Raw genomic sequence first — 27,314 nt, forward strand, 5'->3', positions numbered from 1 at the left:
ACAAAAGCCTAGGCATCAAGATGCAATTTCTAGTCGCCATGGCGACTTGGCACCTGAGATTTGTCGAGCTCAGAAGTGTGACATAGATAAATATATATAACATAGTCTGCTAATGACAGAAATAGTTAAGAAAGAATCAGTGCTGTTTTAAAATTTCGGATTTACAGTATTTGAGTCAATTTTGCAAGAAAATGCTCTCTGCAAATAGCCTCATTAAAGGCTGTGGTTTTTCGATGGCACAGCACAAGCACACTTAAAGTCAGTTTGTGGCATAGCACAAATGTCAGGTCATGTTTCCCCTACCAGATAACTTCTGCTGTTAAGAGTAGATCTATTGTATTTCTTCTGTTTTGTGCTCTCTTTTAGGTACATGTCTCAGGCGTCTTCTCTCTCCTTCACACAAGCTCCTCTTGTAGAGAAGTTCAACAAGCTGAAGAGCTTCCATTTGGAGGATGAAATGCAGAGACTGAAGTAAGATTGCAACATACATCACTTGAATTTAATGGATTCTTACTTTGTAATAAATCACTGCCCAGGTTTTAGTTCATATTCCAGACATATTTGTAAAATTAGGAGTGGACACTGTACAAAAAATTTCTATCTGTCCAATCTGCATTGCTTTATTAGCTGTGCAGAGGACACAATGTGTAAAATATTACTCTTGTTATGAGAGCTGGCTTTGCTTGCTACATACTACTGTTTGCCCCTTGACAAAGCTCAATGCTGATCTGTCATACCATGCTGAGTTTCCATATGCTGGCCTTGTGATATCGGCAATCTCTCTCCTCCCTAGTCCCAGCTGCACTGAGATTTGTGTGCAAAGTCTCACAAGACTTCAAAGACTGTGGAATGGAGAAATAAAGAGGTTATCTTTATGCAGCCTGAGCTAATTAAAAAATTATAGCTCTAGAATACACTCCTCCACAGAGAATTAGATTTGTCTGAACCAGACTGTGGCACTAGCAAATCTATAGACATAATTTACAGATAGTATTTTTTTGTTTTTATGCAATAAGAATTCAAAGTCCACTTAAAGATAGAAGTTCTGGTGGCGTTTCGATTTGTATAATGGCCTTTCTTTTGTTAATTTGTTACAGAGTTTTGCTTGGCTCTGGAGACAACAGCTATGGAAGTGAATTATTTATGTGGTAAAGTGGCACAGGTTTAATGTTTATAGGATTAAACAATTAACAGTGACACCTGATTTGTAATTATGGGCAGCCAGAATTTTTTGTTTGCTGTTATCTTTGTAAATACAGAATATAATGTTTAGACCTAGCTTACCTTCATAGTATTACTGACTGTACTCAACATATTAAGTTGCTGGGACCTTATCGGATAACAGCCTGTGTAGTCAGTTGAATGCAAAACTGTTAGGGTTTACCAGTGCTTACTCCCAGAAAAAGTCATTTTTACTTATTTGCTTATTTCACTATTTTGTTAACATCTCATTTAACAATGTTTCACACCAATCTATCTGTATAGACTCCTTTTGGAAGCCACACCGTCTCCTGTAATGTTCTGCCACAATGATGTTCAGGAAGGTAAGGAACCCTCTGTAAATCACCGGTGTCTATTACTGCTTTGTAATGGTCGGCAGCAAAATAAACTTGAGTGTGCTTGTTTTTTTTATTTTGTTATTGGATATATATTTTAATAGAAGGCCCCACCTAAGGGTAAGCACTAGTACATTCTGGTATTTAAAGTGGAACTAAAACCTCCTATCCTTTTTAGCCAAGGAAGCTGCCATCTTAGCCTCTGTTTGATCTGCGGGATGAGAGAAGCGCCTCTAAGTGCAGTATATCACTTTATTCAGGTGTAAAGGTTGGAACACTCACATAAATAAGGTAAGTATTCGCATAAAAACCGTGGTTGGTGTAACCATCAGTAAGGTGGGTATCCAGGGTGAAGAGCTGTCATTTGTGTGGGGTATGGAGAAGTCAGCGTGGTGGCTGGAGAGGAACAGCTGTGAGGCCGGCCAGCGTGCACGTCCTCCCTCAGAGCCAGGTGGAACGCAGCGGCTGGCCGGGAAAGGTGGAAGTGCGCTGCTTTGTCAAGCAGCTGTGTTCCAGTGTGAGTTCCACCCGGCTCTGAGGGAGGACGTGCACGCTGGCTGGCCTCACAGCTGTTCCTCTCCAGCCACCACGCTGACTTCTCCATACCCCACACAAATGACAGCTCTTCACCCTGGATACCGACCTTACTGATGGTTACACCAACCACGGTTTTTATGCGAATACTTACCTTATTTATGTGAGTGTTCCAACCTTTACACCTGAATAAAGTGATATACTGCACTTAGAGGCGCTTCTCTCCTTCTCTCATCCTACAGAGTCTGCTACAGTCTATTTGGAAGCCTTGCCCTCAGTGCTACGCGGGTCCCCCTACCCCACGCTCACCTTCCTCATACAGCCATAAATACTACCATTACCCCATACTAGGATTACCCAGGACATTTAGCAGTGCTTGTGCTGATCACCCCCCCCCCCCCCCCCCATTTCTGTTTGATCTGCAACTGCCATTGTGCTGTACATGTGATCGGGTGTGACACCAGCCGTTTGATGGCTTTACGGTTTGGTTGGGGCACAAGAAAATGTGACCGCATTCCCGACATGCTTGGAATGGGTGTATTTCCACTTTTTAAATCTCACCAGACTCAACTAAAAATATCTAGCATCTTTTAAAATATTTTATTAGAATCCTTATCCTGGTTTGTTAGCATTGTGAATTGGGTCTTAAAGGCTAAGTTCACTTTTTTTTTTCATAAAATCCAGCTCCCTTTATACACCAGTATACCATTAATGTACCTCAGTTGCAAAAATATACAAGCTTTCTTTGATCTGGAGTACAGACATTTTAAAGTTTCATAAGCTTTTCATGAATCATTGAATATTTAATATCCATTCAGCCCTTTGTCAGCTTTACTTGGGAAACAGTTATATAAGTACTGACATAGTAACTAGTAATGACCTAACTAGCAAAGAAGAACTAAAGCCATCGATTTAACAGTTTCCCTAAACTATTGTATTCAAGGCATACTCTAAAAACAGATCTGCTTGTGCTAGCAATCAAACAGTCAAGTCCTCATATGTCTGGTGTCATAACTGATCACATATCCAGCACCATGGCAAATGCAAATCAAACCGAGGCTAAGATGTCAGCTTCTTTGGCTGTTAAGGATAGGAAGGTTTAGTTCCACTTTAATTACCAGAATGTACTTACTATTTTTCCAAGCTTTTCTTTGCCCTTGAAGACATCTATGCTTACCCTTAGGGGGACTTCTATATATTAAAATAAATATGCAATAACACTTTTAGGCTCCATATACACTAGCGGTTTTTCTTTTTTTTAAACACTGTAAAAAAACGATGGCTAAACGCTGGTAGTAGCTGTTTTTTGGTTGCGATTTAGGAGTGTTTACTTTTTATTAGCCTTTTTACAGTACATGTAGAAAAAAGCAGAAAGCAGCTAGGAGCGTTTTAGTAGCATTTATGAGCATGTAACTTTTTTTTTCTGCTCCTAGATGTTGAAGCTCAAAAAATGCTAAAAGCCTAAAGTAATGTGCACGGACACAAAGGATAACGCTATTTAGTTTCTAGGAGCAGAAAAAAAAAATGCTAAAAAAACCATCTGCTTAGAGCTTAGAAAAATGCTAGTGTGCATGGCGCATCAATGTACCCAGTCTGTAAGCTAAAGAAGTTTCTTGGTTGTTCTTAAAGCAGCTGTATTTCTGGTTTGGAGCCTTTTGCTTGCTGGATAGTTGAGCTTAGTCACTTCAGGCTCAATGGGAATTAAGTCTCTGGCCTAAAATTGGTATAAGGTCTAGTAATGGCAGACTGAATTAGAGACAGATGTTTTGCTTTATGACCGATTCCCTTTAAATATTTAGTAAATTATAATAATACTATATATGTCACCTTTGGGTAAATATAAAGTAGTTACATCTAAAAGTATATTGCAGAGTATATGGAACTTAAAACATTTTTTTACTAAGAATACATTTACATTGTATGGGTGATTTGAAATTTGCTGGCGTGTTATTTAGGAAGTTGTAAGATGAATTGGATCTTACTGAACATGTTGGTGTGCTTATTGACTGCCAAGAACAATTGCAAGTATCTCTCTTTCAGGAAACATTCTGCTATTGTCGGCTCGTTCTACCCACCCGACAGATAAGCTCATGCTCATTGACTTTGAATACAGCAGCTACAATTATAGGTGAGCCTTAGCAATGTTGTGGTTCTGAGTTCTCTTTTGCTGTATTGTTATTCCCACACTAGCTCCATCTGGTGCTGCCTCTGTGCTCTATCAGTGCAATAGTATGAGGGCCTGTTCACATATTTGCATTGACAAACGGTTTCCTGCATTGGAAGAATGCTGGTCACTTCATGGACACACAGAAAACATTGTTCTCTGTGTCCTCTTCACACTACAATTTTGTGCCATATGCAGCGCAGGGTGTTGCGTTTAAAATGCTACATGAATGCATTTTAACGCAACATAGATCAACACCAGTCTATTGGGGAGAAAAAAATTGCTTTTTATTATTGTGTCCCTTAAGCTGGCCATAGATGGATTGAAACTCAGGCAGTTTAGCAGGGACCAGCCGAATTTCAATCCATCTGTGGTCCTTTTCGAGAGCAGTCAGGCTGTTGATCAACTGCTCATGAACAGGCATGCTTGAAATCTTTAGTTTGATCAGCGCTGCAGTGCTGATCAGCATATTCTGATAGTGGAAGAGTCCAGCTGACACAGCAGGGAGGATTTCCACATCCACCTCTAATGTGTGGATGGGTGAATTGGTTCAGTTTATTTTGTTCAGCCCACTGGCTGAACAAAAACAACTGAGCCATGTGTGGCCAGCTTTCCAAGGATCTACAGTATGTGTTTGTCTCTTTCTATTCCGCCCCCCCTCAGACAACTCCTCCCAATCTGCAAACCGGAAAAGGATTCAATAGCAGCGAAAATAACCTGCAAAATGCATAATAATTTAATGTGCATAAAAACGTGTCAACTCGCATGGATATGTCTGTGCATCAATGGAAGGCAATGCACAACCATTTTTCGAGCATTTTTATCGTTTTTAAAGTGGTAGTAAACTTGCCCAAAAAAAAAAAGAAACAAAAAATCCCCCTGCAAGGTAATGTCACAGTGTGCTAGTATGTGATTCATACTAGCACATTATGAAAGGCTTGCCTTAGAACGAAGCCCTCCAGCAGTGCGCTGTCACTGCTAACAGGGCTTCCATTTTCACCCAGTCTTCCTTCCAGGTTCGTGGACTGTGGCTGCTTCATTGGCCAAGCCACGATGATAGTCTTGGCCACGCACAGAGCTCTGAAGGAATGGCAGGGGTATGCCGTTCCTTCAAAGAGTATGCACTGGTGACATCACCGGCTGCAGGGACATGGAATATCTCCTAAACGGTTCATGCTTAGTAAATATTCCTTGCACGTACAGGTAAGCTTTATTATAATACAAGTAGTAGGTACAAGTGTCCACTTTAATGTATACTTGTGAACAGGCCCTTGGGCTTCTTTCACACCAGTGGTATTCTTTACTGTCTCTTTGAAAAGCAATGTGTGTAGCTTTTCCGAGGGCTGTGAAAGAAGGATAGCAGACATTCAGGAGGCAATACTGCTAAATTTTTTTGGGGGGGTTAAGGGGTCATGGTGTTTTACTGCTGACCGTCAATTTTATATTGCGAAACTACAGCACAACTGTGAGCCAAGCGTTTGCTAACGGTTTGTGGGGCAGCCCCATACTCTTACATGGGAGAGTTTTGACAGGCGGTGTCTGTGAGACTCTGTATGTAGTGTTAAACATTCTGTGTAGGGATGCATAAATGGAAATTGAGTCCTGCATGTTTAATGAGAAAGAAGAAGCTCATTCAATCACATAGTTTGGGTGTTAATGGTTCATGACTACATGTACATTAGCACAGAGATCTAGGCAGAGTATACACTGAGGATTTTTTTTTTTTTTTCGTTGAACCAGTGGGTTGAAGGGAAGAAAAAAAAAATCAGATTCTTGCATCCACACAAACTATCTACCCCTCTGCGCTCTTTTATTTTGACAGCATTTAGACTAGCTCCTGCCGAACTGGCTGTATTTTGATGTGTCTACTCATTTTAGTTAATAAGAACTGCCTTTTTAGTAAGGTTAATGGTATCACTAACCAATGTGATTAAGCAGGAAGTTAATGCACTGTGTAAGGAATGTATGTACTTGTAGTGCACCATTTATAACAATCATGTTTCTTTGTTTTGCCTAATTAGTGAAAGGTCACTTTGTGTTATTACACCCTCATTGCCCTTTGCATTAACTTTTAATTTACAATGGTCAGACTCCCATGGTTAAGATTTTCTTCATGAATAGCTCAATATCTATAAACCCACATAAACAAAAGTTGTTAGAACAGCTTATCCTCTGCTGACAACTTTTATTGAAACCAGAAATTGAAATTCTGCTTCAACTTACTCCTGTCACTATATTAATATTTGATTTGCTTTGAAAAGTCCACATTGTTATTTGTCGACCTAACCGATTGATCATATCCAGACTTGTGTGTATGTGTATATATAATTTTGCAGGGCTCAACAAATCCCAGGTCGCCATGGTAACTAGAAATTGCATCTTAGCACCAGGGTTCACACACTGCCTCCCATTGACTTCAATTCAAAAGCCATCCCATTAACTTCAGTGCAAAAACCCCTCCCATTGACTTCAATGCAAAAACTCCTCTCAATAGCAGTCATATGTGAACACTTGATACAAATGGAGAAACAGAAAAAGGGCGCACCGACCTAGTGCATTATCGTTTAAAAAAATTTATTAAAGGAACAAAAATAGGTATCATACTCACAATGGACATAATAACACAGGCATGTCAAACTGAACAAGATGTATGATCCAAACATCTGAGTCCATACGATGGAACCCTGGATGACCAACTGGCTAAAGCGTTTCGAGGACACAACCTCTTCCTCAGAGCCACTTATCTCCGCATGCCACTCTACTCTTATCACTTGCGAGACTGGCAAACACAGCTATAAACTCACACAAGACCCTTTTCGTAATAGCACTCAAAACACAATGCATGTGGATCACACCTGTGTGAACCAGCTCAATAGGAAATAATATTATCTAGCCTGTAATACGAATCTGTGAGTTTGAAACCGCATCCAGAATCGCATTTGTGTGAAACAGGGAGGCTCTATTCACACCTGGGCATTTTGGGATCTTGGCAGAATTGCTGCGATCGCAAAACACAGGTTCAGGTGCCATTATTTTCATTGCCACCTAAAACGTAGTGCGGTTTTGCCGTGATTGTTGCAAGGCAATTTGCATTGCTTGAAGCTTGTTGCCAAAAAGTTGCCTTGCCCCGGGCGCTGACAACCCACGCTAAGCTAAAACTAAACTGCCTCCTAACTTTTTTAGCTGGCTCCTAGATTCAAAGCAAATTTGTCAAGCCCTGATATATTGTGTGTATACATTGAAGATTGGCAGGAATAAAAGCTTGTCACGTGCCGCAATACCTGCACAGAAACGGTAAGCTTTTCCTAGCCACAATAAGGGTGAGGGGACTGTGATATTCAATGCTTCCAGTATTGGAACCTATAAAAGCAACTGTCTTTTATATCAAGAATAGAGACAGCTCATACCAAGGGGCGGACTGACCATTTGGAAACTCGGACACTGCCCGAGGGCCCGGGGTCAGTAGGGGGCCCCATGAGATGCACCTTTTTCATAGGCTTTTTTGAGTTTGGGCAAGGACACAGGGGCTCCATGATCCCCTATTGCCCCGGGGGCCCCATGAGTTGTCAGTCCACCCCTGCTCATATCATACACCATTTTCTAATGTTTATGCTGTACATGACAAACTCATCTTTTTTTCTTTTTTTTTTTTTCAACTCTCTACAGAGGATTTGACATTGGGAATCACTTTTGTGAATGGGTGTACAATTATCAACATGATGAGTGGCCATTTTACAAAGCAGAACCAAGCAACTATCCAAACCGACAGCAGCAGGTACCTATCCATGATAATTAGAGTTGTTAGTTGTTTGTTTAAAAAAAAACAAAAAACAAAAAAACCAATACAAGCCTTAGTTTATATAACATGATAGATATCAATATAAGTAGATTAGAGTTGCACCCTGTAATTAACTTATCTTGATACTTCATTTTATTAACTATAAAAGGGCTGCATATACAGTATGTCACAGTGAGTAAACCCCTCACATTTTTGTAAATATTTTATTATATATTTTCATGTGAGAACACTGAAGAAATGACACTTTGCTACAATGTAAAGTAGTGAGTGTATAGCTTGTATAATAGTGTAAATGTGCTGTCCCCTCAAAATAACTCAACTCAACAAATTTACACTGTTATACAAGCTGTACACTCACTACTTTACATTGTAGCAAAGTGTCATTTCTTCGGTGTTCTCACATGAAAAGATAGAATAAAATATTTACAAAAATGTGAGGGGTGTACTCACTTCTGTGAGATACTGTATGTAGTCGCCACCAAAAATATGAACTCAACGCGTTTCACCCTGACCACCTCTATCTTTCTAAACAAGCCCATAAGGGTGAAACATGTTTAGGGTGTGTTTTTTGTTTTTTGGTGGATACTTGTATGCTACCACTTTATTGTTTAATACAATTAAATTAGCAAGACAAACTAATTATGGAGCGTGACTCTAACCTACTTATGTGTCTGTTTTGAGTGAAGACTGACTGCAAAAGTAGGCACTCAGATGATCTGTGAATGTTAAGAGGTAGATGTTAGCAGTAGTGTCGTGGATTTGGGGTATGCCATGACAGATATAAGTTTTACTTGGTTTAACGGGTCAAATGGGTGATTTGTTACTGGCTACACAATACCAGTAAGAAGATTTCTGAAATTAAACATTCATTATCCATCATGAAAATTGCTCTATCCAAAATGCTGCTTAATGGTAGGCAGGCAGCAGTTATTTCTGTGGCTTAGGCAGTGAGGGAGCACTCGATATATATAAACCAAGAACAACTTTAGGAATTCAATCTCAAGGGAGTGTTGCCAGAGAAAAAGTTGAATTTGGTGACTTAGTCGCATAATAACTTTGTTCTCCTTGTTAATCTGTTACTCTTTTGATATGGTAGCTCCACTTTTTCCACTCGTACCTATTGGAAAATAGTCCAGAGCTCAAGGAGGAGGATCGGCATATTCAGGCGGAGGCAATGGTTATTGAAGTGAACCGGTAAGAAAATGCATTAATTGTGGTCAGGCTGTCCGTATTTCCCCAGTCTTTATATATTGTAAGCATCATAAGCACTTTTTATTTCCTGTTTTTCCTGCTTTCATAAAATCTTTAATCCAAAACCCATGTTTTTCTGTTGGTCTCTTTTTATGGTAAAAAAACAAAGTATAGAGTGTATACATAAGATTGTGCTTTGCTTGTCTCTCTGGAATAGCTGGACCAGTGGGGGAGCAGTTCCACAGAGATAAGGGAAAAGTTCTTCCATGTAGCACATCACCTGCAGCAGAGCTGGCTGTGTGACATTAGCATTATTATTATTATTTTTTTTTTTTCCAAAAAGAAAGCCTTTATTAATAAAGAACATAATGGTACAAAAGACATGTACAGGGTGCCTAAGCGAAACAACAGGCACAACCTACAGCGACACAGCAGTAACTCAAACAAGAAAACACAGACAATACAATGATACAAAACCCGACTACAATAAGGTTATGCTTGCAACAAACCGGAGCCAATATAGTATAGTATGGGGTGTAATTGCATCATATCCCCTGCGTTCGTGCTTTGCCATGCAGGGCTGTAGCGACAGGACGAGTGGTCATGGCACCTGAACGTAGGATTCGGTCAAAAGCTTATGGCAATGGGGAGAGTTACAAAGCCGACATACGTTGCGGTAGGAGCATTATTATTATTATTATTATTATTATTATTGCTGCTTTTAGCTTAAAGCAATTGTATATATCTGTACTCTAGAGAGTTGTAGATGTTTTTTAGCCTATTTATATTATTAATATAATATTTATTTCACATATAAACATTAATACCTAACAATGGATTCCCTAAGCACTATGGTTTTGCAGAAGAGTGAGGCAACAAAGCAGTAGTTGCTTGCATTTTTTATCTTCCTTTTAATGCAACTTCAGACTGAGCCATAATTTGTAAACTAGGAATTTCATCAAAAAAGGGGACCTGGATATGTGCAAACAGTACCTAAAGCTCCACCTGCACTAAGAAACAAAGGAACATGTGATATTTCAGATTTACCTGAATAAAAAAAATAGCATTCCTTTTAACTGAAAGTTGAATGACTCTTAGACACTGATTGTGAGATGAGATGGCAAATCACAACCACTGTGTAGCTGTGCAAAGTAGAAAGCAGAGCCTGTATATGTAATACGTATGGACACACACACTCGATCGTATCAGGAAGCAGTATTGTTAGAAGGCAAGCTGGCAGAAGTAGTGTGATCTTTTGTGCAATGTTCTGCTGGGAAATCTTGGTCCTGCCATTCATGTGGATATTACTTTGATGCAAAACCATATTCCCTGATGACAGTGGCCTCTTTCAGCAAGACAATGCTCCCTGCCACACTGCAAAAATGGTTCAAGAATGATTTGAGGAACACAAGTGTGAAGTGTTGACTTGGCCTCCAAATTCTCCAGATCCTAATCCAATCGAGTATCTGTGGGATGTGCTGGTTACACAAGTCCGATCCATGGTGGCCACACATCCATTGCAACTTACAAAAATGAAGGCTCTGCTACTGACGGCTTGGTACCAGATACAAGAGCATACTTTGAGAGGGCTAGGGGCATCAATGCCTCTACGGGTCAGGCTTGTTTTGGCTGCAAAAGGGAGATCTACTCAATATTAGGCGGGTGATCATAAAGTTATGGCTGATCTGTGTGTGTGTGTGTGTGTGTGTGTGTGTGTATATATATCATCCACACACATACAAACTATATGGGAAATTTGGTTTTGATGAATCTACTGTAAAGCCATTTTTTTCCTTCAAAGAAGCAGATCTGTAAAATATAACATAGGTGACCTTGTTCTGGCCAAAGGCTGCTATCTGTGATGGTGTCAAGGGAAGCGCTCACCAGATGGTAACTTTTTGAATGTGTACTGAGGAGCACCTGGTACAAAAGTTCATCACATGATGTTTTGAAAGATTTAATGGTTAACAGCATCAAATACAGCCAGCGTATTTTGGGGGAAAAGGCAAAAGGCCTCCTTCATGGCTTGAGCTTTCAATATTAATAAAATCACAGCAGGCTGCATTAAGGGGCATGTGTTAAGGTTTGATGAAGACCAACGTCTTCTGACAGCACTATATAGGCAGATGGAAAGGGGGGAGGGGGCTTTTTCCTTCTAAACATTTTAGATGTATTTGATGTTTTAACCATTCAATGTCTCAAGACGTCTTTCAAGGAGAATTAACTTTTGTACCTGGTGTTCCTTAGTATGCATCAAAGACTGTAATTTAATTGGCCATAAATAAGTGGTAAAATATCTTTTCTAGTGGACAGTGACTTGGATCATTTACTGTTTTCAGGAGATAAGGTGGCTGAAGAATCCTCAGACCAGGAACACTGGTGGGTTTGTCAGATGCCTGTCCTCATGCTGTGCACTGTGGCTTTATCCAACAATTTTCCATTTCTCCTAGATGTTCCAGCAGTTGTTGTCCTCTGTCTGACCATTCACACATAAATCTGTCAGAATGTTTTATAGCCTTTCACACCATTCTTCTAGAGGCTGTAGTTTGTAACACTCCCAGTAGGTCAGCAGTTTCCTTATTTCACAATCACCTTGTCTAGGAACCAAATATACTCTGTCAGTCTTTTAGATCACACATCTTTCTGTTCTAATGTTTGATCAAACAAATGGGCCTGTTGATGAAATGTTTGCTTTGTGTGTAGCAACGGAATCTCGGTTTTGGTTGTTTTGCATTAATGAGCAGGTGTATTTAATAATGTGATCACTAAATGTACAGTGTTATGTAAGTCATGTTTGATGTGCTAATCATCCTAATCACTAGCAATTAACATATTTTGACTGCTTTAGGTATGCTTTGGCTTCACATTTCTTCTGGGGTCTCTGGTCTATCCTGCAAGCAAAAATGTCAACTATTGAATTTGGTTATCTTGTAAGTATGTGTTTAAATACATCATTTAAATCTAGTATAGTAAAGTGGGTGAATTTTCTGCATTTAGCATCGGCTGCTTTGTGTCTTTATGAGGAACCTGTGTTTTTTTGGTTTTTTTTTGTGTGTGTTGTAAAGTCTAAGTTCTAAGCTCTTTGCTTGTACTTCCATATGGCCAGACAGTTACTCAGCTGCAGAAAATATCAGTGATCTATGAGGGCACTTTTCTGTGCCCTCATAGTTCTTTGAGAACTGCAAACCTTAGCAGAGCCTCACGCAGCTGCACCATTTTCAAAATATAATAGTGGCTGAGAGGAGAAGAACCCTCTTCTGCTGTCACAAGGAAAAGGGTGGTGAGGTGGGGGTTTCTGGACATGTTACACCCTAAATATGGGTGTAACATGTTCAGAACGTGAACTTAGCCTTTAAAGAAGACTTAAGCTGTGAGCCAAAAAAAAAAGAAGCCATGTAGAGGAGTGATAGACTAGTCACCGCTATTGCCTATAGGCTCGCTGCAGCTGATTTTTTTCTGCCCTTAGATGACTAGGGATCTTGATAACGAGGAGCACAGATCCACAGAATTAAAAAATCAGAAGCTGTGAGCTCCTTTATATAACTGCCTTATATGCAATTTTCTTTTACCTTACTAATTCACATTTTGTATTTTTTTTAGCTCTTTATCTTTTCTGCCTAAAGTGTAGTGTAAAAAAAAAATCTAAGAGGAAATTCCACACCTTTTGTCATAAAATATATCCTGAACACACAGACCTCAGATGCAGAGAAGCCTTGCTCTCCACTGCACTGTGCCCCATTTATAGCCTATCTAGAGTTTTAGTGGGTTGTGGTGTTTGTACCAACCAAAAAGACAGCACTTCATCTCTGTACCTTCAGAGCCATACCTGCACCTACAGAAGAGATGTTTAGCAGGGCAGATGCTGAGGCATTTGGGAGCAAGTCCATGCTGTATCTTTATTTATGGTGTGTTTTTTTATTTGGGATTGTGAGTAAAAATTACCTGCCAGGACGCCGTCAGACTGTCTGTGTAAGCTGCCTGTTCGTAACTCGTATGGGCAGGCATTTTTTCACTGACAGGAAAACTCAATGAACTACAAGCCAGTATCCACAAAGGATGTCAGTACTAGTTCATTCATTCACAGAACTCTGTGAATGAATGATGCGGCCGTTTGGGTGGAGCCCTGCACAGCTGCACTGTTTTCAAAAAGTGACGCCTAGTACAAAATGTTGCAGGGAAGAGGGGGCAGCAGAGGGAACATGTTCCACCCTAAAAACGGGAGAAATATGTAACCTGTTCCCAAAGGTGAACTTCTTTAACTGGCAATTGCTCACTCATTTAACACTGTACCCAAATGATGTTTTATATACTTTTTTTTTACACACAAATAGATCTTTCTTTTGGTGGTATTTAATCACCACTGGGTGTTTTAATTTTTGTTCTATATAAATGAAAATAAAAATACTGAATTTTGATTGAGGAAAAAAAAAACACACTCACGGCCACTTTATTAGGTACACCTTGCTAGTGCCAAGAAATATCTTCCACATCCTTACACCACCACCAGCCTGAACTGTTGATACAAGGCAGGAGATGGATCCATGCTTTCATGTTGTTAGCGGCAAATTCTGACCCTACCTTCTGAATGTCGCAGCAACCAGTCTGCCCATTCTCCTCTGACATCAACAAGGCATTTTCGTCTACACAACTGCTGCTCACTGGATATTTTCTCTTTTGGACCATTTTCTGTAAACCTCTATGAACCATGGCACATTCAAATGGCACACTTAAATTCCCCTTCTTCCCCATTCTGATACTCAGTTTAAACTTCAAGTCATCTTCACCACGTCTAGATGCCTAATTGCATTGAGTTGCTGTCGTGATTGGCTAATTAGCAATTTGTGTTACCAAGCAATTGAACAGATATACCTAATAAAGTGGCCGGTGAGTGTATAGCCCTACATGTAGGTACAGTGAATATCTCCTAAACTTGTGCTGTTTAGGAGACATTCTCATCTGCAGGAGCCAACTATGTTGTTGGACAGTGCACTCTGCAATCAGGGCACAAGGAGTGTGCCGTCAATGCAGAGAATGCTGTGCATTGTCGCAGTCAGACTACACAAATCCAAAAGGAATATCGGGCAAAGATGGAAGTGCCTGGAGAGAAGACAGTGCATGACTGGAGGGCTCCACTTGACAAGCAAGTCTGCCATAACATGCTAGTATGCGATGCATTCTAGCTTATTATGGGATGACACCACAGGGGAACCATTTAATCAAATTTTGTTAACTGAGTTTACTTCGGCTTTTTTCTGCTTTTGCCGAAACATTGGGATAACAACTAGGTATTTAGTAAGAGGCAAGGCGAGTTTTTTGAAGTTGTAATATTTTTTTGGAGAATGAAGAAATTAAATATAAAAATGTTTTATTCTTTTTGCATACTGTTACCAGTGCAGTACAGAGTCATCATATGACTGTTGTAGCGGTGACAAGGGATACTGAATGGTGACAATATGTAAAAAAAAAAAAAAAAATTGTATTACATTTTACTTGTATACTGTATACTGTTGCACTGTTTGCGTATCCTGAACAGTATTATTATTATTATACAGTATAAAGCGCCAATAGTTCGCTCAGCGCTGTACATTACAAAGGGGGACAGAACATGTGACAGAACAATACCAATACAATGCAAAACATGAGGGGATTGAGGGCCCTGCTCTTTCGAGCTTACAATCTAGGAGGGAGGGGATGGTAGCACAGGAGGAGATAGCTGTGGGGGATGGAGTGGTAGGAAGAGTGGAGGAGGTCGGCAAGTTAGCAGGGGGTGGGGTAGGCTTCCCTGAAGAGATGGGTTTTCAGGGTGCGCCTAAAGGAGAGGAGAGTAGGTGATAATCTGATGGGTTGGGGAAGGGAGTTCCAGAGGATGGGTGACACCCTGGAGAAGTCCTGGAGGCGGGCATGGGAGGAGGAGACCAGGGAACTAGAGAGAAGGAGGTCTTGTGAGGAGCGGAGTGTGTGTGCTGGGCGGTACTTGGATATTAGGTCAGTGATGTAGTTCCGGGCAGTATAGTGGATGGCTTTGTACGTCAGTGTTAGGATTTTGAATTTGATCCGTTGTGCAATCGGAAGCCAGTGGAGGGATTGGCAGAGGGGGGTGGCGGAACCGTATACATTTTATATGATTAAAACTAATCGAGACACAGGAATGTGTCTGAACTTATTAACTTATACAGTGTTAAACATTTCAAACTTGTTGCTAATGTTCCAGCACTCAGAGCTTAGTCCCAGGTGGACTGCACAGATTGCATGGTTTACTGCCACTTCCACATAGAGCCCTTTTATGTGGCACTCAGGAGCTTTGTCCTGTCCTTTTGCTGTGAGCACTTAATTGACACCTGGGTTGTTGCATACTCTTTTATGGATGTTCTTACCCTATTATCGCACCCTACTTCATGGGAACCCATAGGAAATACCCTTGCGAACAGCAATACAGTGGAACTGCATTAAAAGTTCTGGTTAATGTTCTCTGCTGAAGGACTGCAGAACACTCAGACTGCTTAGAGTGATAGTGTTTTCCTTGCACTGGAACATGACCCTATTTTAACACCGGTCTCTGCATTCAATTGTAGCTCTATCTCTGGCACACAACAAGAGGCCTTCTCTGCATCCATGTCACAATTTCACTGACAACTAATGGCTTTAATACAGCTATCAGGGTCCAGAACTCGGAAGCATCTCTCTGGGCCCTGATACCTCAGAGACACAGCCACAGGATCTCTTAGTGCCTGGATTATTGCAGTTCCTTCATACTGGACACACTGAGGTTTATTTACTAAAGCTGGAGAATGTAAAATCGGACCCACTTCTGCATAGAAACCTATCGGCTTCCAGGTTTTATTGCCAAAGCTTAATTGAACAGCACTGTTTCTCTGTATGCCGTTAGTACCGCCCAGGGGAAGATCCTCACCCCAACAATGGTGGATTACAGGCATGTGGGAGCAGAGGCAAAAGGGATTCATAATTGTGATTCCCCTACAGAGTCTGAGAAAAGTTCCCCTGAGGTTGATAGCAGTTCACATGTTCTGGAGCAAGGTCACAGTTACACTGATGCTTCTCCTTGATGCGAGCTCTGCGATAAAGATGCAACTTGTAGTGTGTCTGACAAAAACAGAATTTTCTGACACTGCGTGGTGACACCACACTAGTGTGAACCAGCAATGGTGTCCCTGATTGTCACTACACCAGACCAGTGGAAGTCAGCAGCAGTGTTCCTGACTGCTGCTATACAAGTCCCACTGTCAGCAGACCAGTGCAGCCGACACTGCCCGATTACTGCCACACCTGTGCAGTGTTGCCTCTGCCTTTGGCCTGAACGGACCCATCTGCACATCCAATCTGTTCCTATCAAACATCAGTCCCAGCCATTCCCTGCTGACAAAGCGACTCTTGGAACCACAGGAACACTTGGTTTTTAATTTTTCCAATCTCCTGTACTTTCTGACCACTGAGCATGGCATTCCTGGTAGCAGCCTTGTATCAGTAGGCTAGGCTATCATGACTTATATCTGAGGTAGACAACCTTGGAAAGGCGGAAATCTATTTGAACTACATGGAAGAGATCAAAAGTCATCCGCCCATATCACACTTTTATTTTAATGGAGATAACCCAGCATGGCCTTATTAAAAAGGAAGGTTTTAAAAGTTTAGGAGCCAATAGCAATTACTGCCAAGTTCAGAGGTTAGTAGTGTGTAACATGGAGTGCAGAGGTTAGTAATATATAATGCAGAGGTCCGTAGTATGTAGTGAACAGTTTAGGGGTCAGGGGTAAGTGGTATGTAACTCAGAGGTCAGGAGTAAGTAGTTCAGCGTCAGTCATGTGTAAGTGCCTGTTCACACTGGAGCAGTGATTGGCATTTTTCCGCACTGAAAGAACGCCATTCTCTGCTAGGACACATAAACTGTTTTCTATGTGCCCATTCTCACTGCAACACAGCCTGGAGGTGCGATGTATTGAGCTGTGATAAAATGCAGACATGCTGCATAATATCACACCTCAGTGGATGGCACCACATGTCACTACACAGTAAGCGTAACACGCTGCTGTTAAATGACATGACTGAAGTGTCATTTTGTAGACTTCAAATAAAGTGAAATAAATAGGGAGCTGTGTAATGCAATAAAACACGCATCATATAACTCCCTGGAGCATGTCACTTCAGCCAAAAACAGACTTCTGTCTGCATACTTAACTACTGATTTAGTGTGGGCAAGTGAGACTGGGCTCTAAGCTTTGGTTCACACTACTACGTGCTGTGTTTTCGCAGGTAGGGTAGCCTATTGAATTGAATGGGCTGCTCTACCTGCGAAAAACATGGGGAAAGAATTTTCCAACTCTTCTTGAAAATCATTCTGAACCACGTGGTGCTGCGGCACCATGCCCTTAGGTGTGTGTGGGTGTGAAAAGACACCAGGTTTACGATGTGTGGGGGTGCCATTAAGAAGTAATGGCACTCTCACACATCTGCTAAGAAGTATTGTGTTTCCCTGTGTGATGGGAACACATGCAATTTTGCAAGCATTCCCAACATGCAGAGATACGAGCCGGGAATAACACACAGCAGCCTGTTTGTATCTACAGCCTTAGCCATTTACCAATTCCTCCTCTCAGGTAACTTTCACAATAATGTAAAATAAATGTTGAGGTCTCTGGCAGGTACACACAAGCACCTGCATTGTAGGCAGTAGCTTTATATAGCACTGCCAGCCCAGCATTAAGGACCTGTCATCAGCCTGCTGCCTTCTGTGGCACTGACCCCCTGCAGTTACCTGTTTTGCAGCATGTGCCCACCTCTTTCCCTAGACCCTGCTCTGGCTGCTCTAACACACACAGATTAGGATTCTGCCAGGCTGGCTGGATGGGGACTCGCTCTGTCTCATTGGTGCTGGTTTTCCTGTTCCCACCCCTTACCTAGTACTTCCGTTGGCTGTATTATGGAATGGCGCTGCAATCTGAGAGGTGGTAGGGACGGTCAGGAGCGGTGGTCGCAATCTACTGTCCTAGATTGTAAGCTCCAAGGAGCAGGGCCCTCCTTTCCCTCTTGTATTGCACTGTATTGTTGCTGTATTGTCTCCGGTTATATTGGAAAGCGCTGAGCAGATTGTTGGCGCTATATAAATCCTGCATAATAATAATAATAATACCTGTCAAATGGGCATGATCCCATATAGCATACCCTGTCCATACAAGCCGAAACATGACTTGTATGGACTGGGTATGCTATAGGTGATGCTGCACAAAGCTATATCCCCTTATCACTTGTACATAGGTGACCATTACAGTACATTGGTTTTTACACAATTGGTTGATTTAATGATGCGCAATATACAATGTCTGGTACATACGTAATCAGTCCAAACAGTAAAAAAGTCTCTCATGTTATCGGGAGGAATAGCAGAAAGTGTTTTGGATTGTAATTTCAAGTATTCGTATGTTGCGTTTGAGAAACTCTTAATATTATTTTTTTCTTTCTGCATTTTTCAAAAACTTGTGGCAAAAAATTAAGTCATCAAAAGTCTCACCATGTCTCGTAGAAAATGCCTTGGGATGTCTCCTCTTCCAAAATTTTATGGGTTTTTCCACTATCCTGTGCTTCAGGGCATCCACAAATGTGATGGGTAGTCAGGAAATTAGATGTGCAGTATATGCCCCTGAAACGTCTGAAGGTTCTCCTTGGATCTTGGGCTTGTCTATGTGGCTAGGCTGTGAATAAAGTCTCCCATTTGGTATCCCCTTACTCTGATGGCAGATCAGAATGTGTTTTGGGATGTAATTGTAAGTATGTCTATGCTGTGTGTGAGAAACTAACTTGTTGAAATGACAAGTTTATGAAACAAACATACTTTGTTTCTTTTTTTTCCAAACAATTGTGACAAAAATTACAATTTAAAAAATTGCCATCCCTCTTTGCAAATACCTTAGGCTGTCTACTTTCCAAAAAGGGGTCATTTTGTGGGTATTTGTTCAGTTCTGGCATTTTAGGGTCATCAGTACATCAGGACCGTCGATTTTTAAATAAATATATACCAAGGCCAAAGTGTTTTCTGCAGAATGTACAGAATGGTGGGTGACCAATAAAGATAAAATTCTTTTATTTTAACACTCTCTTCTCTTCTTGCAGGATTATGCTATCTCGCGGTTTGAAGCCTATTTCCACCAAAAAAGCCTTTGGTCCTAAATTTCAAATGAACCCCCATCTTCCTATTCTCCCCTTCTGCTACTGTAGCTAAACACTTTCAAGAAAGTGTTGGGCGAATTAGCCGCCCAGTTCCAGTGTATGTACTGTTTTCGGCTCTGCATGGAAACATCACAGTCAGTCAGACTATTGACCTCCATTCCAGTTTCCATATTTATTTTGAACGGTTTTCACATTTCTTCAACTAAAAATGATTGTGTTGCCTTCATTTAATTCTGCCAATCACAAAGCCAAACCTTTCAGTTATCAGTATAATGCATGTGGAGAGAAAATTACATCAAATGTTTATTGTCTAGCTGATTGCATTTACATTAAACAGATGGGATATAAAGCCTTGTAGTACAATAACATCCATATGAATATACCAATATCATCATCAGGTACTGAACATTTGGTGGCTGGAAATACGGTGATAAATGCTTGTCTAAAGCCATCCATCTGTATGAAGTTTATGTAGAGTAGACAGATTTTTTTGTGTACACATACTGTATGGGTTCATAGTTAGATTATGTTTATTCAGTCATTTCTTGTGCATGCTTAAATAAATAAATTGTGTGTTTTTGGAATGGAGATCTTTTTATCATCCACCCAGTGGGTATCCCCTTTTGTCAGAGCCTGCTGCTTGGCTTAATTTGGTGCAAGACAGCCCACCTACAGATGTAAAGTATTTTTCAATGCAAGCCTAGTTGTGTTGTACTACAGAGAACCAATCTGCTGCAAGCAGTGTCTCAAAGCTGCATGTTTGCACTTTTAAAATCACTGAGCAACTTTGGTTATGTCTAGGGATACCCGAGATGATTAACAGCAGAGAGTATGTGGATAGGGTTTCATCCTTAAAGTTGCACTTTTGAGTTAATATGAATAGTTAACCCATGGCAAACATACAAGGGGGGAGCCTAACTGCTCAGGGCTTGCATTTTTTTTTCATCCAGGCATCTTTATTTTTGCACCAGGCCATTTTGCTGTTTATATTGCCAGAATTCATCCTAATACTTAAAGGCTAAGTTCACCTAAAAAAACAAACAAACACGTATTTTGCAGGTAAAAAAATGTGCATTTAGTGTGCATTAATAAATAGAAATTAAATAATTAGAATTGAATAATTTTCTTATAATTTCCACTACCAGGTGATAAAGTGCATATCAGTCCACCAATGTCCACTTGTAGGTTTAAAAAGAGTCTATAAGTTGTGGACATCCACTTACATTTATCAGCTTGAATCAACAAACTGACCCACGGTGAAATTCATTTTTGATCAGTGTGTGATCATTCAAACCAAATTCTTATCATTTTTTTTAAAACAAATAGAGCTTTCTTTTGGTGGTATTTAATCACCACTGGGTTTTTTATTTTTTGCTAAACAAACAAAAAAATGGCCAAAATTTTTTGGAGAAAAAAAGATTTTCTTCGTTTCCGTTAAGTTTTGTAAATAAGTAATTTTTCTCCTTCACTGATGGGCACTGTTAGGCAGCAGTGATGGGCACTGATTCAACTGATGGGCACTATTGGCTGCAATGATGGGGTTAAACTGATCACCAGGACACTGTTGATCTGTGCCCTGATAATCAGTGTAGATGTTCCCCTGCGAAATGCCGCTTACCGGCTCTCCTCACGCGCTGTCAGCCTGAGGAGAGCACTGCCGATAACCGTCATTTCCTATTTGCCCTGTGATCAGTTGTGATGTGACACAGCTGGTCACATGGTAAAAGTGGCTGTGATTGGCCCGTCCCCTAGTCATGTGATCAGCTTTGTCCTTTGGACACAGTGATCACAGATTGCGCACCCCAAGGGGAACTAGCCGACTGTGCTGTAGCCGTTTTTTAAATATCTTCTTTTTTAAAAAAAACAGGTTGGAACTTTTTTCCATCAATTAGCTGTTGCCGCCAATCAGCAGCAGCTGTTGATTAGTGTATTTTGAAAGGGGTGGATGCTGCTGTCAGAATACAATGTTTCAGCTAAGGGAGGGGGAGGGTGAGTCCGCCATTCAATCCTTTGTGTGGATTGAGAAATCTGTTAGTTTTTCTTCTGGCCGAAGGGAAAAAATATTAATTGTGTATAGTAAGATTTGAGGTGTATTAAAGGTCAGTCTTAACAAAATGTACTGTATATATCACATTTTGGCAGATGCTGGTTAAATCACCCACCAGTTTTCTTCAGCATGTTGGTTTTCAGTAATTGGCTGTTAAATGGAAGTTCCATGTTGACTTTTTAATTTCTATTACAAAGAATACATCGAGATGATAGGTATGGGATTCCTATCCATGTTCCTGCACTTACCAGAGGAGTAAGTGCAGGGACATGCAGGTGGCATTAAGTAATGCAATTGTGCTACTTTATTAGCAATTTGTTACAATAAATATTAGCAAATAATTGCTAAAAATATTATATTCCTCTTCATTGCTTCACAATGTGTAAGATATACATATAATGTAAAGTAGCAATGATGTGCACTTAATTTCTACTATATGCTCTACTGGGCTAGCTCACACCATAGCAAGCCATTTCTTCCATCTGTGTAGCAATCAAACTTTACTCTAGGTGGGTTAATTGCTAGCAATTCTATTAGCACGAATGAGCTAGAAAGAGCTTGTAGCAGAAACCGAGTACAATGAATAGGCCCTCGGTGGTCCTTAGAGATAGAATTAACACATGGATGATTTGCCTTACCTGCCTCTGCCAAAAAATGTAATGTCATATTTTATTCACAGAGTGACCTTTAAACATTCCATTCAGTATTAATGAGATAATGCAAAAGATAAATCTATAATTTCTCTTATCACAATACTATTCATTGTCCTCTACAATATCTTCACCAGACTTGTGTTCTGTCTAAATTATTTTCCTGTTTACTTGTTTTATGTTTAAATTTGTGACTTTAAAATAAAATGCACTGTTGAGAGTTAACAATGGAAAATTGCTTAAAACCAAACCCCTACTGCAGCCATAACACATATCCTGATAAACTTAGCTCTGTATCCTGATGAGATTAAGAGTAATGTGGTTAACCAGAGATGGTTTTCTATTATTTATTTCTGTCTCTGCCATCTTGACCAGTTACACATATTACATGCTCTCTTCCAGCTAATATCAATGCAACACAGTCTATAATCAGTTGTTTATTCAGAACAATTTTATAATGGTTAAATGCTTTCTGGTTTTAATAATTTACACATGTAAATGCTGCTAAATGAATGCCCATCTGTGTCTGTTGACATGGCTGGAAAGTTAATGTTTAACTAGTTATATGATGATATGAAATTCCTTTCATTTAAGAGCAAATGTATGTTTTGTATACAAAATTCCATTTATCTTCAAAAGCCAGTGTTGTGACTTGATTTACAAATCGCTATATAACTTATTCGTTCTTGTAATTAAAATATGTATGATCTTAATTTCCAAGTTGTGTTTTTTTTTCTTGTTTTAAGTACAGAGCTTTACGATCCACATCGTGCTTTTTTTTTTCTGTATGTGACCCAGCTGATCTATATATACATCTTTTTTTCAGCTGTTTTGAGTGAAGCTGTCCATGTACAGATATACAATAACTGGTCAATTTAATCCAGTTTTACCAATAACCCTATGATATGTCATTTAGGAGAATTAATTTCTTAGGATGATTCACTTACAACATGGTGGTTGATGAATTGACAGGTTTAATATGATCTTTAAGTTCAAACTGGCTACATTCTAGGTGCATGTAAACAAAAGGTGTGAAAACTCCTGTTTTTGGTTTGTTTTGTTTTTTAGTTTGTTTTTGTTTTTAAAGCAGCCACAGCTTTGAGTAAAAAAAATCGCTGTCCCCAGCGACATGCTCACTGTTTTGAAGCAGAAGACTACAGAGGCCCAACATGCCCGCTGCTGAGTCTATCTTACAGCTCTGCAATCAACAAAGTTCATGCTCCCTATTGATTGGGGAGCTTTTGCTCAGATCTCAACAGAGAGACCTCTGCTTTTTCACAGCTGGTCCTTCTCTGCTGCATTCTTACAGGGGACAAGATTTTCAAGCTGTGGAAGCTTTCTAAAAATTATTTGTGAGACTGCATACTTCTTGTTTTGATGCATCTGGAATGTATTTAGCTGATTTAGCTCAACGTTCAGCTACTCTTTAACATGTGCAGCCTGCCTAAAATACTGTATACATAAAACCAGTTCTTAAAAACATTTTTTTTTTTTATGCTTGAATGCATTTTATGCATGCACAGAAATGGTAATTCCTGTATTAGGTATTATGGAAAAGGTTTGAGTTCTCTGCTACCATGGTTTTGAGTTGGGTATAAGATATGTGGTTGGGGCAAATTTACCTGCTGATTTGCCCCAGATTTTTTTTTTTTTTTTTTTTTTTAAATAAGCCTGCAGGCCATAGTTCAAATGCCATGAAGTGCATTAATACAACAATGAGGGGGATTTTGGTTATGCAGAAAGAGAGATGATTTTGGTTCCTAGAGGGCAAAAGGTCTTTCATTTCGATCTGTACACCTTGCTGAAGGTTTCTGCGGTTTGGAGTGGAGGACCTCCACTTTGTTTGTGGCCCTGCCATTTAGCCTGTCCACAGCTCCCAGAGTATTCACTAAGGCCCTGGCTTCCATTTTGGGATTTCTGCATACACAAAGTATCCCTGTTTATAGGGTACCTGGACAACATGCTTCTGAGGGAGCAATCTGTTTGCTGCTGGAGACCAATTAGTTTCACAGCATGCACCCTCTGGAGAGGTTTTGATGAGTTCTAAATTTACAGAAGTCTGCCTAAATCCCAACCCAGGGTTTGGAATATTTAGGCCTGACCCTGGATATTGTCCAGGTCAGAATAATCCTCCCTCCAGTAAAATGTCTTGCTGTGAGAACACTGAGGCATGGAACAGGAGGACACCAGTTGTTGGATTCCCCATTGTCATTAAATCGAAATGAGACTGTCTTTGGGCTGGTAAATCTCCTCACAGATGGTGGAGATGGGGCAATCATTTCTCCTATTCTGGATGGCCCTGACAATGGATGCCAGCCTTTTGGGCTGGGCTAGCGTTCTGGACAACTTCTTAGTGCAGGCACCCTGGTCACCAAAGGAGAGGTGGTTGCTCATCAATATCCTGGAATTGAGGGTGATTCGCCTTGCCCTGCTACATTGGTCAGTGCACCTGAAGGGACCTCCCTGTAAGAGTTCAGTTTCACAATGCCACAGCGGTGGTGTACATAAATCATCAAAGAGGCATCAGAAGTCTGAAGGCACAGGAGGAAGTGAATGGGAATATCCTCCTGCGCTTGGTATGGGTGAGTCCCTATCCTAGCAGCTGCTATCACTCTGCCTTAACCAATAAGTGAAAAAGTAACAAACACAAAAATAGTGAAGCGCTAAAACGAATCCCTAAATACGCACACAGTGCATATAATAATAAATGAAAACCATATCTCATAAATCAAATATATCCGTGACATAAAAAAATATATATCAATAGAAAAACAAAATAAAACCTTTGCTATGCCCCTAAATTATTTCTTAAAATCAAACAATAATAAAAAATAGAAAATCCATGATAATAAAAATAAGCAGTGATGAAACAAAATATATAAAAAACTGTGTTAATTAATATATATATATATATATATATATATAAATATATATATATATGTGATAATACCAATAACATAAGTGACACCTAACAGAATAAAAGCATATAAATAGTGAATCTCAATCAAATACGTGATTGTTGTGAAAACACCATATATTAAACTATTACATAAAAAAATCCACTAAAACTTGTGATGTTTAAATATGAAAAAGTGTCCATAAATGAACAAACACAGTCCATGCAGTAAGGTGAAAACGACACTCAGTGTTCTTCACTTCTAGTGCTCATGAAAAAGAAAGGGAAGAAATCCTCCAATGGCAGCAATGCCTGCTCACCTCCCCAACTCGACCCGCAAAGGGCCACAAGGCTATATCTCTCCTCCAGGTAATCCTTTGCTTCCAAGCAGCTCAATAAGGAATCACAGGACCTCCTCTCCACCTCCTCTCAAACGTCATATAGGACACAAACAGAGCTTCCCATAGTGTAATACCATTTATTTCAGACACTCCATATAGCAAAAAGTTTCCACTCACATGCGTATTGTTAGTAAAATGCAATCCTCCTCATTCCCTGGGTGCATTCACATGTGCATAGGGAAACCAATATGGTCGCTGTGCTCGGACATCCGTCCCCACGTGACAGGAAGTGATGTGTCTCTGGGCTGGGAAAAGCGTTCCGACGCGTTGCGTCACGTGCGTCGTGACTTCATCAGGGTACCGCCCCCCAGTGCCAAAACGTATTTATATAGGGAATGGTCAAATTACCATTCCCAATAGAAGGGCGGACTCCCGGCGGCCATTTTACCGGAGCCCATGAACCCGACCAAACTCGTGGGGGATAATTTAATCATACCTTCTCTCCTAGTAACCAGATGCAATTGCTACTAAGGTTTATATACCTTTGGGCAAAATACACTACATTAATATAAAAAATACATAGTTGTTTATTTAAAAAACATTAAAAAACTTGCATATTAATCCACTTCATTTAGAAAATACATCTCCTTACTACTATCTAAAAATATCAGGGGAAAAAATGAATATATACATATGCCATCACTGTATATATTATAACGATCTACTATGGGAAAAAATCCAAAATAAGAGTGTATATATATATAAATATACACACACCTTACACTCATTTAATACCTAAAAACTAAATATTTTTATTATAAAAAATCTAAATATATATTAAAAATAAAGAATTAAAAAATTAAAAAATAATTAAAAAATATTAAAACCATAAATCTATATAGACAGAAAGGGCCATCCATATCTACTCTATCTTCTCACTGAGAAACATAGAAAAAAGAACACATTAATGATCTATACCGATCAAAGGGATCCTATAACGGTTTTAATCCCATATAGGCATATATAATGTAATAAGAGATAATCCCATATATAAATAATAATAATAATAATCATGTGAATATACCCATGGTCCGAGTTCACAAGAAACTTACATAACTTTATTTATAAATACCACAAAAAACTAAAAACGATCTCTCTAACATACTAAATAACCTAACATATATAGACACAGTCATATTCCAAAATAATCTTATAATAGCCACTAATATACACTTCATGGCTACTTCCTAAGATAAACTAAAATAATTAAAAGTCACTAATAAAACAATTTAAATCAAAATCCACATTTAATCCATAGGGCACTTGTGTATGCATAATGTAGATCCATCGGGATTCTGCTTGGCTCAAGGATTTAATCCTACTTCCTCCCCTCCAATGTTTTGTATATTTCTGGATCCCCCAAAATTTTAAACCCGATGGATCCTTATTATGTTGTTTCAGGAAATGTTTTGACACTTAGGGACGTTTCTTGACCATACTGGCTTCTTTCCATGCAAGCAATGTTATGCATGCAGGGAAACGAAAAGAAATAATGTTAAACGGAAAACTTTCAAATGTAATTTTGATAAAACTGAATTTGAGATTAAGGATTTTATTTCATGCCGTACAGAGGGGGTCATTTATGGTTTAGAATGTGATTGCGGCCTACAGTATATAGGAAGGACAAAGAGACCACTCTGGAAACGTATTAGGGAACATGTACAGAATATAAAAAACGGTTTCCCGAAACATAGTGTGTCAAAACATTTCCTGAAACAACATAATAAGGATCCATCGGGTTTAAAATTTTGGGGGATCCAGAAATATACAAAACATTGGAGGGGAGGAAGTAGGATTAAATCCTTGAGCCAAGCAGAATCCCGATGGATCTACATTATGCATACGCAAGTTCCCTATGGATTAAATGTGGATTTTGATTTAAATTGTTTTATTAGTG

General features: G+C 39.7%; 1 protein-coding gene across 2 annotated transcripts in view; it reads left to right on the forward strand.

Annotated features, from left to right (window-relative positions):
• CHKB (choline kinase beta) overlaps positions 1-22,833 on the forward strand; it is a 50,826-nt gene extending 27,993 nt beyond the window's left edge. The window contains exons 5-12 of one of the 2 annotated variants that reach the window (XR_016306617.1): positions 367-471; positions 1,486-1,544; positions 4,131-4,218; positions 7,921-8,029; positions 9,150-9,247; positions 11,584-11,623; positions 12,093-12,174; positions 19,367-19,392. Coding sequence is in view for 1 of the 2 variants with exons in the window: in XM_089655313.1 (XP_089511439.1) it covers positions 367-471; positions 1,486-1,544; positions 4,131-4,218; positions 7,921-8,029; positions 9,150-9,247; positions 12,093-12,174; positions 19,367-19,423 (598 nt within the window). In the remaining variant the exon portion in view is untranslated. Of the gene's footprint in view, positions 1-366; positions 472-1,485; positions 1,545-4,130; positions 4,219-7,920; positions 8,030-9,149; positions 9,248-11,583; positions 11,624-12,092; positions 12,175-19,366 lie in introns of both variants that reach the window. The other variant, XM_089655313.1, reaches the window with a different exon arrangement.
• Positions 22,834-27,314: the final 4,481 nt, after the last annotated feature.

Source organism: Staurois parvus, unplaced genomic scaffold (assembly GCF_062004578.1).
Source record: "Staurois parvus isolate SC_StPar_1 unplaced genomic scaffold, SC_StPar_1.0 ptg000832l, whole genome shotgun sequence".
NCBI lineage: Eukaryota > Metazoa > Chordata > Amphibia > Anura > Ranidae > Staurois > Staurois parvus.